The 13,057-nt window shown below is 50.1% G+C and overlaps 2 protein-coding genes across 3 annotated transcripts in view; one reads left to right on the plus strand and one right to left on the minus strand.

The window, feature by feature from the left end:
* The window catches only part of ZC3H18 (zinc finger CCCH-type containing 18), a 51,403-nt gene that overhangs the window by 21,187 nt on the left and 17,159 nt on the right, over window positions 1-13,057 (minus strand). For both annotated transcript variants that reach the window (XM_019921649.3, XM_019921650.3), the window contains 4 exons: window positions 5,070-5,218; window positions 4,684-4,776; window positions 3,712-3,869; window positions 987-1,104 (listed from right to left, as the gene is read on the minus strand). In XM_019921649.3, coding sequence (XP_019777208.1) covers window positions 987-1,104; window positions 3,712-3,869; window positions 4,684-4,776; window positions 5,070-5,218 — 518 coding nt within the window. The remainder of the gene's footprint in view (window positions 1-986; window positions 1,105-3,711; window positions 3,870-4,683; window positions 4,777-5,069; window positions 5,219-13,057) is intronic.
* Window positions 5,743-6,514, plus strand: LOC109547684 (proteasome 20S subunit beta 6). Its single transcript, XM_019921646.3, has one exon. It carries the CDS (start codon window positions 5,820-5,822, stop codon window positions 6,426-6,428), a length of 609 nt encoding a protein of 202 aa, XP_019777205.2. The 5' UTR covers window positions 5,743-5,819; the 3' UTR covers window positions 6,429-6,514.

Raw genomic sequence — 13,057 nt, forward strand, 5'->3', positions numbered from 1 at the left:
CACTGGGTCTTTGTTGCTGCGCGCGGGCTTTCACTAGTTGCGGCGAGCGGGGGCTACTCTTCATTGTGGTGCGCAGGCTTCTCATTGCGGTGGCTTCTCTTGTTGCGGAGCACAGGCTCTAGAGCGCAGGCTCAGGAGTTGTGGCACACGGGCTTAGTTGCTCCGCAGCATGTGGGACCTTCCCGGACCAGGGCTCGAACCCAAGTCCCCCGCATTGGCAGGCGGATTCTTAATCACTGCGCCACCAGGGAAGTCCTGCTAACCTGCTTTTAACAGATCTCTTCCAAGTGGCAGCTTCACGCCAAAAGCATACAGTCAGAGACTCAGAGACTGAAGCACATATATTCACAAATCTACTACATCTCAGAGAAGCACCAACAGCAATGGCTGGAAGTGGCCCAGGCAGCCAGCGCATGAGGCGGCACGACCCGTAAAGGGTGGTCCTAAGGAGCCTGAAAGAGTGATGTGCTCAAGAGGGCGGGACACACCCCTTGCCGCTGGCATCAGTCACCCAACCAGCAGCTCCGGTGAAAAACAGGGCAAGAGCACAGACTAACCCAAGGAAGAATCTGTTCAAATCACCACAAAGTTAGTCCATGGGCCCGAATTAGTTCTCCACGAACAGTCAACCGGGGCTTGAAATGAGTACACCACGCCCACACAATTAAGCTCATATAAAGTCCTATAAATAAAAAAGGAATGATTTTAGGGCTTCCCTGGTGGCGCAGTGGTTGAGAGTCCGCCTGCCGATGCAGGGGACACGGGTTCGTGCCCCGGTCCGGGAAGATCCCACATGCTGCGGAGCGGCTGGGCCTGTGAGCCATGGCCACTGAGCCTGTGCGTCCAGAGCCTGCGCTCCGCAACGGGAGAGGCCACAGCAGTGAGAGGCCCGCGTACCGCAAAAAAAAAAAAAAAAAAAAAAAAAAGGGATGATTTTGACGGGTCCATCAGTGAAGTTCTGACCCGCACACGTCAGGCCCACGTACCCGGTAGCTATGGTACGGCTCCGCTTCTGTGTACTGCACCCGGAAATTCTCGTACTGCCCGCCACGCCAGAACCGCTCTATCTCATAGTCGTAATAAGGGTCTGCATAAGGCTCAAGTCTGGAAAAAGAGCAAGTAAAAGTCAAGCTTATCACGTAGGAGTATTAATGCAAAAACATTACATAAGATATATGCAAAGATTCAGACACCACATTAAAAAAAATAACACACCACCATTGCAAGGCTGAGTCAATATTAGAAAATGAATATACTAAAAAAAATCACACACCTACAGAGAAAAGTCACAGGATTACACCTACAGATGATGAAACCGTTTGTGACAAAAATCCAGTACCCCTTCCTCAATGAAAATAGGAAGTGATCCTTTCTTAACGTGATAACATGTTTTTATGCACTTTAGAACTAAAGCCAGCACCTTACTTATCGGGAACAGGGAGGCATTCCCGTTAAGATCCGGACGGGCTGAGGAAGCCCAGTGCCTCTCAGGCAGCCCACCCGTGTGCTGCAGGCACCGCCGTGGTCAGACTACAAGGAGACCCCAGAACCACCTCAATCTGCACATCAAATGATGCTGTACACGAAAAGCCAAGACACGACGGTGAAGCCGATTCAAGTGGCAAGAGGAGCCCAGTAAGGCAGATGCGGAGAACTTAACATACAGAAACCAACACCCTTATGTACAAAGATAATAACCAGTCAGGAGACAGAGGGTACAGAAAACCCCTCCTACCCTAGCAAAAAGAAGGAAACATATTTAGGAACAAAATTCATTTAATCAGAAACGTGCAGAACCTATTTGCAGAAAACTTCAGCACTCCTGAAAGACACGAAAGCACGTGTGAATAAACGAGACCACGTCCTGTGTCTTTGGAAGGACGGCTGAACATCACCAAGAAGCCAGTTATTTACAAAGCCCTTTGGTAATTTACACATTTAGGGCAATCCCTGTAAAAATGCTGATGAGATTTCTTTATGCAGCTAGACGACTGATCCTCAGGTTCACAAGGACACCGAAACAGGTAAGACTAGCCAAGAAACCATGGGAAAAGAAGAGACACACCCTCCGAGGGACTTCTCTGGCAGAACAGTTGTTAAAGACACCGCGCTTCCACTGTAGGGGGCACGGGTTCCATCCCTGGCAGGGGAACTAAGATCCTGCGTGCTGCACGGCGTGGCCAAATGATAGAAAAGGAAAAAAAGGAAAAAAAGGAAAAAAAGACACACCCTCCGCGACCTCACAACATCACAGATGGCCCGGCCCGTGAAGAAACAGACCCGCTGAATAAAACAGGAGGTCTGGGAGCAGACCCCTGTGCGGGTGATAAAGGTGGGCCTTCAATCACAAGGACAGGACAGCTGACTAAGCCCTGGGAAGACGCAAGAGGAGGCCCCAGCTCCCACACACACAGACCCAGAGGACCTGCACGGGTCCCTGACTCAAACCCTGGCTGGGGCGCAGGGAAGGGAAGTGTACACCCGGCAGCAGATGGCCCTGGAGGCTGTTCCAGGGACTTCTTGGCTCCAGACTGACCCTTCCCGTAGGGTAAATTGCTGGGGGAAACAGATGCCCAGAGCTTGCAGAGGTCCGAGGCCCCCACCAGGCCACGCTGCGTCTGTGTGGCCTGCAGCGGCTGCTTTCTGGGAAATTTCTCCCCCAGCACTTGCGGGGTGCTGGCGGGGTGACCCGGGCTGCTCTACCAAGTGACACAGCTGTTTCTCATTCCCAACAGCCAGACGCCTTCCTGACGCTCCCAACCTCACACTGCTCAGGCAAGCACTGGTGATCTTGGGAACGCAGAGCCAACCCTAGGGTCTCTTTCTCAGCCTCTGACTGTCGTTTCGCTCAGAAATCGGTGGTTGTGCTTTGTAGCAGCAAACCTCCATGCACGGCGTCACTGTGAGGTAAGACGAAGCTGGGCCGGCCTGCTCAGGAGAGGCCTGGCCCACTCGGTCCTGAGAGGCGAGCGCGACAAAGCGGCACCTGCCCCGGAGCAGACGTGCTGGGAGCCGAGGGCTGCACCTGGGACGCTACACAGCTCCTCAAGAGCTGACAGGTGTTTCAACCGCATGTACTTCTGCAATTTGTTTTAAAAGACCAGTGATAGGGCTTCCCTGGTGGCGCAGTGGTTGAGAGTCCGCCTGCCGACGCAGGGGACGTGGGTTCGTGCCCCAGTCTGGGAAGATCCCACATGCCGCGGAGCAGCTGGGCCCGTGAGCCATGGCCACTGAGCCTGAGCGTCCGGAGCCTGTGCTCCGCAACGGGAGAGGCCGCAACAGTGAGAGGCCCGCGTACCGCCAAAAAAAAAAAAAAAGACCAGTGATAAAATGCCTGGAGGAAACAATGAAGAAACCTGCCATACTCCCGGATTTTAGTGACAAATTTCACAGCTTTTCCTGGTTCCTGGGGAACTTGGGGAAAAGTGGGGAGGACATTCACGGGGCCCCAGGGGCTTTAGGAGCAGCTGTAAAACCTCTCCGAGCCACGGAGCTAAAGCATGTCCTCCCCAGAAGCAAAACAACAAGGAAAGTCAGCTGCAAACTGCCTGAAACGCTCCTGGGGAGGCCATCCTCAGGCTGGCGGGTGGACAGGCCCCAGCGCGCCCTGGGTCACCTCGGCACTGCCGCTGTCCAGAGTCCAAGCCCCACGCAGCTGGGGACACCAAATTCTCTCTCAACAGGGAAGGAAGAGGCAGAGCCGTTCCTTACGCTGTGTCTCTGACATCTCTCGTGATCCGATAGTTCCAATCTCGGAAAACTTCGTTTTCTTTGTCAAACTCCCGTTCATCTTCACCAATGGTCACCGTAAACCTCTTCTCTTCAAAGTCAGGCTCTTGTTCTTTTCGAATAGTTGCTTTTTTTAAAACCTACCATTTTAAGAAGAGAGAAGCCAACACCAGTTACTGTTAGGAAAACAAAGGGGATCCTGTCCCGACTGACCCCGGAAGCCTGGGCTGGAGTGGCAGGAGAGCACGACCGAGCACTCATTGGGGACATGCCTAAGCTCCGCGCTGGGGGTGGACACGGGACCCCACGCACCCTTCTGGGGAACGGGAGTGCCCCGTCCCTGCAGACACAGTGAACCCTGCACTCCAGAGCTCACCCAGGTCTGGGAAGAGGTGACAGAGTGGTGACTCCCTGTTCCCAGTACTGGCACTGAACCAGGGGGCTCCAGACGTGCCCTCAGTGGGGAGGCAGGTAGGTGCGCTCCGGCCAGGAGAGGCACCGGGAGCGCGTCAGGGCTGGGGGCGGGGAGCGTGTGCCGAGGGCAGGGACAGCTTTGCTTCAGTCTGCCATCGCCCTGAAGGGAAGGCAGCCCCAGAGCCAAGAAGGGTAAGCCCGGGCACCCGGGCCGGGTGCGGCCTAGAGTGCGGGGGGAGAGGGGAGGCCGGCATAGCACCGCTTCTCCAGGGACAGGACGGCTTCTCCAGACGCAGAGGCCGCAGCGGGAGCACTAACTCTCTGGGGAGTGCTGCCAAGGGGCCGGGGGCTGCAGCCCTGGCTCCGGCACGGCTCGATGCACTGCAAGCCCCAGGAAGACCGTGGGCCGTGTTCCTGGTGGGGCCTCCCTGGCCGCCTGGGCTCGGTCATGCCCTAGCAGGCCTCGGAGAGACAGAAATGCTAGTTGTGCGCAAGGACCGCCACTAGTTTTCTTCTCGGGTTTTCTGCTGATTCCGTTACCTCCTTTGCATGCCGGAGTCCTCGTTCCCAAGCACTCTCTGTAGGGGGCTCTGGAGGGGGTGGAGGCAAAATTTCATCAACTACTGGCCCACCCTGTTAAAAAATGAGAAGGGAAAAGTTAAGAGAGCAAGCAAACTTTAAAATCTATACAGAAACGGGGGAGCAAACACACCAAGTAGAACACCAGCCGGCTACTGCCTGCTCTCTCCTCCAAGCCTCCCTCCGCCCAACCCAGCTGCCCTGAGCCTGGGGGAACCCTACCTGGAGACCCCAGAGCAGCTAGAAGGCGGAAACGCCTGCCATACAAGGCGTATTAGCGTGTTTTGAGTCAGAGGGTCACAGAGCTTAGGTGTGATTTGCTAGCAATGAAAGAGGTGTTCACGCACCCACGGGTTGGCAGGCATCAGAGGGTGAGGTCCGAGAGGCGGGGCACCGTTGGGCGGGAAAGGTTCGGCTTTGGTGATGAGGGAGTAGTTGCCCTTGTCGTTGACTCCAGGGTGTATAAACCTGCAGTTCATGCCCCAGGTACAGTTCCCTACGGAAATAAAAGCCAGGTCAGAAGGGGCGCCCGGCCCAAGCGCCCAGGTCAGCTTCCCCCTGCTCCCCCGGTGCTGGGCCAGGCAGCCAGGCAGCGGGCCGAGCGCGGTCGCGGCCACCCCATGAGGCCACAGCAGGCAGGCCTGGAAGGTCTGGGACTGTCCTGCGAGCGGCACCTTCTAAAGGGCTCCCGCAGGGCCCCTGTCCCACAGTCACCATAGGAACACTTCATTTCCCCTGAAACAGAGAAGCCCGAGAGCGCCCTGATGATTGGGATGGCCCTGCCTTGGGGTTTGCTGCTCAGGACACAGGCGCCCTGGGGAACCTGCAGGCGCACCGACAGGGTCGTTATTCTGACTCAAGTCTGTCCGCACTGAAACGGAAATCAAGCAGAAGCACGAAAATGACCAGAATTCTGCGCGTTCATGCCAGGGTGGCCTTCACCAGCCCTGCACATTGCATTCCTCCCACCAAACCACTTCAGGCTATTTCTGGTACTTAAAAAAATGCGTTAGAGAGCACGGCCAGCACCAGCCTGGGGGCCTGAGGCCATTACCCCCGACTGGGAAAACCGAGAAGTCTCAACAGGGACCACTAGCATGGCCGTGCAATTTGAAGGGGGCGTGGTTCTAGGAGCCGACTCCAGAGCAACCACTGGGTCGTGCATCGCCAATCGAGTGACTGACGAGCTGACCCCTATTCACGACCGTATTTTTTGCTGCCGCTCAGGCTCAGCAGCTGATACCCAGGCAGTAGCTGACGCAGCCACTTATCAGCTTGGTTTCCACAGCATCGAGCTGAATGAGCCTCCGCTGGTACACACGGCAGCCAGCCTCTTTAAGGAGATGTGTTACCGATACCGAGAAGACCTGATGGCAGGAATCATCATTGCGGACTGGGACCCCCAAGAAGGGGGGCAGGTGTATTCGGTACCCATGGCGGGTATGATGGTAAGACAGTCCTTTGCCATCGGGGGCTCCGGGAGTTCCTATATCTATGGCTATGTCGATGCTACCTACCGGGAGGGCATGACCAAGGAAGAACGTCTGCAATTCACTGCCAATGCTCTCGCTTTGGCCATGGAGCGGGATGGCTCCAGCGGAGGGGTGATCCGCCTGGCAGCCACTGCGGAATCAGGGGTAGAGCGGCAGGTACTTTTGGGAGACCAGATTCCCAAATTCACCACTGCCACTTCACCACCTCCCTGAATCCTAGGATTCTAAGATACGACAAGAGACATCCCACACTGATGACAAAATTCAATAAATAGTTTGTCAGTGAGGAAAAAAAAAAATGCGTTAGAGAGAAAACACATAGACAGCAGTGATAAATTGGGTGTTTATACTTTATAACAAAGAATTAAGAAGGTCAACTTTTAGCATTATTCAGCAACAGAACACCAAGATTATTCAAGAAAACCACTTGACTTTCCAGCACGGGAGGCAAGAAGTCTACATTTTCAAATCAATTAGTGAGTGAATCACTTTTTTAAAATTTAATTTTTTGAATAGGTAATATGTATATAGGCTTAAAAAATAAATATGGCATACAATATCTAAGTGGTTTTAAAAACATTTTCAATTGGTTAGCATGAGTTAAACTGTAAGCCATCTTTTAATGTATATTCACTTCTAAACATGATATTCCATTTGAATGTTTCTGTCAACAAAATACGTTTTTTCTTGTATCATGTAAATTAAAGAGAAATAATCACTTGGTATTTAAAGAAACACTAAATTTTACCTTTTAAACATTATGAATATTTAAACTTGTATTAAAACCAACTTAATAATACAATGCTCCAAATTAAATATGAAATAAAGTATGCTTAAAAAAATTGCTTCTCTGAGAATGCAAAAATAACCAACTAACTTTTTAATTTCTAATAGTGTTTGAGAGATCACATATAAGTCAGAGCCTGGGACATATATACTACAGGGGGTTCAAAATCCCAGAGACTCAGAGAGTTTCAAAGAAAAAAGACTATGCAGTCATATCTCTAAATAAAGAATTCCAAAACATCATATACTTCTTCAACGCTTGACTCTTATAAACTCATGGCATAGTCCACACTGCTTATGTAGTTAAAAAGTAACAAAAGCTCATTGTAGAAAACTGTAAGCACAGAAAAGTATTAACAATGTAAACCACAGCATTTCTATAATTTTTTAAAATCTAAAATAAATATGTGGGTAGCAGATAAATGAGTATTTGTGATTCTCTGTTCTTTTTGCATTTAAAAAATTTTCAAAACAAAACAAAAACATCACCCCTGAGCCCACTGACAAAAAGAGCTCCTTCGTTTGTCATGCTGGCAGGGGAGCGAGGAGGCGCAGGTGGATGAGCAGAGCTGAGACAGGAGGGCGAGAGGCAAGGGCAGGGGCATCGCCCTCGAGACGCCCGCCCCCGGGCGCCCGCTCCCAGAGTGCTGAGGTCCACACTGCATGTGTCTGGGCCCCTGGCCTCCAAAGGGAAGGAGGAGACTACTCCAGGAAGAAGTGTGGGCAGTCTACACATGGGCAAGGACAGATGTCCCACACCTGCAGGCAGGAAGAGCAGCAAGAATAGTGTAATCCCACCAGCCTTTTGGAAAGTGAATTTTTAATTGTGCAGAAAAAAGCCTGGAAGGATACACCCCAAACTGTTAGTTTTGACTCTGTCAGCACATATTACTTTCATAATATTTTTTTTTCTTTTGCGGTACACGGGCCTCTCACTGTTGCGGCCTCTCCCGTTGCGGAGCACAGGCTCCAGACGCACAGGCTCAGCGGCCATGGCTCACAGGCCCAGCCACTCCGCGGCATGTGGGATCTTCCCAGACCGGGGCATGAACCCGCGTCCCCTGCATCGGCAGGCGGACTCTCAACCACTGCGCCACCGGGGAAGCCCAACTTTCATAATTTTAAAAAGCAATTTGTTTGGAAAAAAAAATTCTCCAGGAAATGGAAGCAAAAATAGATCTACTGGTTTAAAAATTGTATAGTCTTCTGCTTCTAAATGAAACTTCACAAACACAAAATTTATGTGGATTGCAATTGTGACTGGATGACTAAAGAGTCTTACTATTCTGTAAGGACTCTGCGTGGACAGGGATATGAGCCCAAAGGGAACAAGGAGAAAGGATCTGGGAGTTCCCTGGTGGTCCAGTGGTTAAGGACTCGGCGCTCTCACTGCCGGGGCTCGGGTTCAATCCCTGGTCCGGGAACTAAGATCCTGAAAGCCTCGTGGCACGGCCAAAAAACAAAAAAAGGATGCAGCGTGGCAGTATGGTGCGGGGCGCGGTGAGGCACGGGCATGCAGGTCAGCAAAGGCATCCAAGTGCTCAGAAAGGTACTCAGTGATGTTCCCCCATCTCCAGGGCCCTGCACCAAAGGCAGTGGTCCATTTGTGGGGATCGATCGATCAGTCAATCAGTATATCCAGACCCATTTTTTTCCTGGTTGTATGATACGCTCTGCGTTGAGCCCTGCTTTTCTTCACTACACAATAAATATACCTACAAAAAAGGAACCTGCAAGCTCAAAAGTAACAAACCCAAACTCTACCAGTGAAACAGACACATCCACAGAGAAAGCCTACCTGAGTCTCAGCAGAAACCAAGGACCGGAACACAGAGACGACAGGAAAGGAAAACACACCACACACAGCAGCCCAAGGAGCCCAGCTCGCTCATGGTGTGAGGGGAGCAGGAAGTGCCTGTTTCTGCGGGCCCATGTGCGAGCGTGGCTGCCGGTGGGTCCAGAAACACTACAGACCTTAAAATTCTGACTGCTGGTCTGACCGGCGTCAGCCTGGCGCCTCCAGATGGCATTCTAAGCCGCATGTCACCACATCTGCAATGCGTCCCACTGCGACAGTGGAAATAATTTTACTCTCTCTCTAGTTCCCATACAAAATGCTCGCTTCACACTAGAATTTTAAACAAAGACTTTCTTATTTCTAAATAAGACATAGTGGTCTTACTTAAGTATTCTTTGGTCCCATTTCCTGTTAGTCTGAACAACTCAGAATAAGTAACAAATATAGGGATTGTCGAAATAAAATAAAGAAGTTTAAAGTGCTTCATGGTTTTTAAAAATTACTTCCTAAAAGGAAGGCAGAATATATAAAAATCAAATAATTAAATCTTAAAGACCAACCCAAGATCTAGAAACGCTTATTCTAACAGGCATAAAATCCAATGAACTGTCGCATACAAACTTTTAATGAAAGAACACAAAAAACTCAAGTACTTTCCTATTTCACAGAGAACGGTGACAGACAATTACAGTCATACTGAGCAGTATTCTGAGATATTTTAACTTCTTAAGGAAGACAGTCATTACGGTAGCTGAAAGAATTAAAATAATTTCTGCGCTGCTTCTCTGTGAACAACACAGGCCAGTGGTTCTTGTAACCTTTTGGTCTCAGGACCCCCAAAGAGCCTCTGTAATGATTAGATTTATCGATATCTAATAACTGATTATATTAATTGATATATTTATATTGGAAATTAAAACAGAAAATTTAAAGACATAAAATATAACGTATGTCATTTTATGTTAACAATAGTTGTGAACATAAAAGTTTTATGAAAACGTTTTGAGAATACGTAGCGATAGGAGTAGCATTATTTTCCTTTTTGCAAATCTCTTTAATTGGACATGAGAATGAAAGCCAGCTGGGTTCTCACAGACAACTGTGCTCTGCACCCCATCTGCTGTGCTGGGTGGCTTCAGAGAAGGAGGTGCAGCCGGCCTGGGGACACCCATGACAACCTCTCCAGACACTGTGTGTCCTCTGAGGCTCTGTTACAGCGAGCTGCGGTCCTATCACTGAACTTCTCCGACTCCTGGGCGGAGGTCCACCAGTCCACCTTGAACTGTGAATGGCTTTCTACCCAGGTATGCTTTTGTGACATCACGTGACGGTCACCTGGAAACGTCAGCAAACCCTGCGAAGCTGTCAAGTTCTCCAAAATTCTGATTTTCACTTGAGAGCCTGAACCTTACCATTAGCACAGTCACTGCCTTGGTCTCTTGGGTGTCCTGGAGGAGACTTGGCCGTCTGGGCTCACAGCCACCCCTGGCACACCCTCCCTGGAGGCGCCCCTCATGCCTCAGTGTCAGCAGAGGAGCTCCGTGAGCACTTGTAGTGTCGAAAAGACACACACTGAGGGGCCGTGGTGGGGTGATGGAAAGACACACACTGAGGGGCCGTGGTGGGGTGATGGAAAGACACACACTGAGGGGCCGTGGGGGGGTGATGGAAAGACACACACTGAGGGGCCGTGGTGGGGTGATGGAAAGACACACACTGAGGGGCCGTGGGGGGGTGATGGAAAGACACACACTGAGGGGCCGTGCTGGGGTGATGGAGAGACACACACTGAGGGGCCGTGCTGGGGTGATGGACAGATTCTACGTCTGGACTGTGGTGCTGGGTGTACAACTTGGTAAATTAATAAAAATCACTGGACATTTAAAACAGGCAAATTTTATGGCATTTAAATTATACTTCGATAAAGTTATTAAAAAAAAAAAGGGGGCGGCTTCCCTGGTGGCGCAGTGGTTGAGAATCCGCCTGCCAGTGCAGGGGACATGGGTCCGATCCCTGGTCCGGGAAGATCCTACATGCTGCAGAGCAACTAAGCCCCGTGTGCCACAACTACTGAGCCTGCGCTCTAGAGCCCGCAAGCCACAACTACTGAGCCTGTGTGCTACAACTACTGAAGCCTGCGTGCCTAGAGCCGGTGCTCTGCAACAAGAGAAGCCACCGCAGTAAGAAGCCAGTGCACCTCAACGAAGAGTAGTCCCGCTCGCCGCAACTAGACAAACCCTGTGCGCAGCAATAAAGACCCAACACAGCCAAAAATAAATAAATAAAATAAATAAATATATTTAAAAAAAGACCTAGACCCAAAAATAAAGTTTAACTATGAATCTTCCTGCTCTACCCCGGATGTCATTTCTCGGTGCACATACAGTGGGCGACACCTGCCGACTGGCGCAGTGTCAGTGTCATTACAGCACTGACCTCAGGGCGGCCCTGGGTCTCAAGAACACACCTTGAGACCTGCTGCTTTAAACACAAGAGGATGCAGGGATTAAAAAATGGGCAGTAGGGACTTCCCTGGTGCTGCAGTGGTTAAGAATCCACCTGTCAATGCAGGGGACACGGGTTCGAGCCCTGGTCTGGGAAGATTCCACATCCCGCGGGGCAACTAAGCCCGTGCACTACAACTACTGAGTCTGCGCTCTGGAGCCCGCGAGCCACAACTACTGAGCCCGCGAGCCACAACTATTGAAGCCCGTGCGCCTAGAGCCCGTGCCCCGCAACAAGAGAAGCCACCGCAATGAGAAGGCTGCGCACTGCAACGAAGAGTAGCCCCCACTCGCCGCAACTAGAGGAAGCCAGTGCGCAGCAACGAAGACCCAACGCAGCCCAAAATAAATTAACAACAAAAAAAGGGCAGTAAACATTTCTCAAAAGAAGATACACAAATGACCAAAAAGCACATGAAAACATGCTCCACATCACTAATCATGGTGAAACGTAAATCAGAACCCCACCTCACACCCACGATGATACTATCACAAAATCGGAAAACAAGCGTTGACGAGAAGAACCAGAACCCTGTGCTCAGTGGTGGGATGCAAAGCGATGCAGCCAATGTGGACAACAGCAGAGTGGTTCTTCAAAATGTTAAAAACACAACTACCACCTGACCAGCCATCCCACTTCCAAGTATATACTGAAAAGATGTGAAAGCAGGGTGTCAAAGAGATGTTTGCACACCCACGTTCACAGCAGCATCATTCATAATGGCTAAGAAATGGAAGCAACCCAAATGTCCACTGATGGATGCTGGGTAAGCACACTGTGGTTCATCCACACAGCAGAATGTTATTCACTCTTGAAAAGGAAGGAAATCCTGACACCTGCTACAGCCTGGATTACCCTCGAGGACGCTGTGCTGAGTGAAATACGCCGGGCACAAATGGACAGATCCTGTGAGACTGTACTTCCATTAGGCACACGGCGCAGTCAAATTCACAGAGACAGAAGGGAGAAGGCAGAGGCCAAGGGCTGGCGAGCTAGTGTTTAATGGAGACAGTTTCAGTTTTACATGATGAAAGGAGTTCTGAAGATGGATGGTGGTGATGGCCACAACGTGAATGTACTGAATGCCAATGAAATGTACACTTAAAAACGGCTAAGATGGTACATTTTATATTGTGTATTTTACCACAATTTAAAAAAGGGAAAGAAAGAGGGAGGGAGAGGAAAAGAGAGCAGGAAGGAGAGGATACAGGAGGCCTGGCCCACAGAACGGGCTGGGTGCTACTGACGGCTAGGTAATCAGAGACCCAAAGCAGAAGACTGTTTAAAGAAAATGCTATTTATGCCTTTGTGGATAGAACTTCATGTCCTGATGACTCAACCTAAATATAAGACAGGTAAAAATACACCATAAACAAAGTATTGGTGTTTTAAAACATTTCAGTTTGTATTCCTAAGTACATTTTGTTGTCAATGGTCACAAATATCAACGTGTCCATCTGGGCAATTTAACAATAAACCTGCAGATCACAATAACAACAGAAATATAGCTGACATTTTTTAAAAAGCATTTTCAAAGATATAATTTACATATCATAAAACACCCCCATTTAAACTGCCAGTTCAGTGGGTTTTAGTACATTCACAAAGTGGTGCAACCGTTGCCACTACCTAATTCTAGAACATTCCATCCCCCAAAAGGAAACCCTGTACTCAAGGGCGACCCATCCCTCTCTGGCCTAGACAATAACTAACCTACTTTCAGTCTCTATGGCTCTGCCCACTCTGGACAGTT

Source organism: Tursiops truncatus, chromosome 19 (assembly GCF_011762595.2).
Source record: "Tursiops truncatus isolate mTurTru1 chromosome 19, mTurTru1.mat.Y, whole genome shotgun sequence".
Classification (NCBI taxonomy): Eukaryota; Metazoa; Chordata; class Mammalia; order Artiodactyla; family Delphinidae; genus Tursiops; species Tursiops truncatus.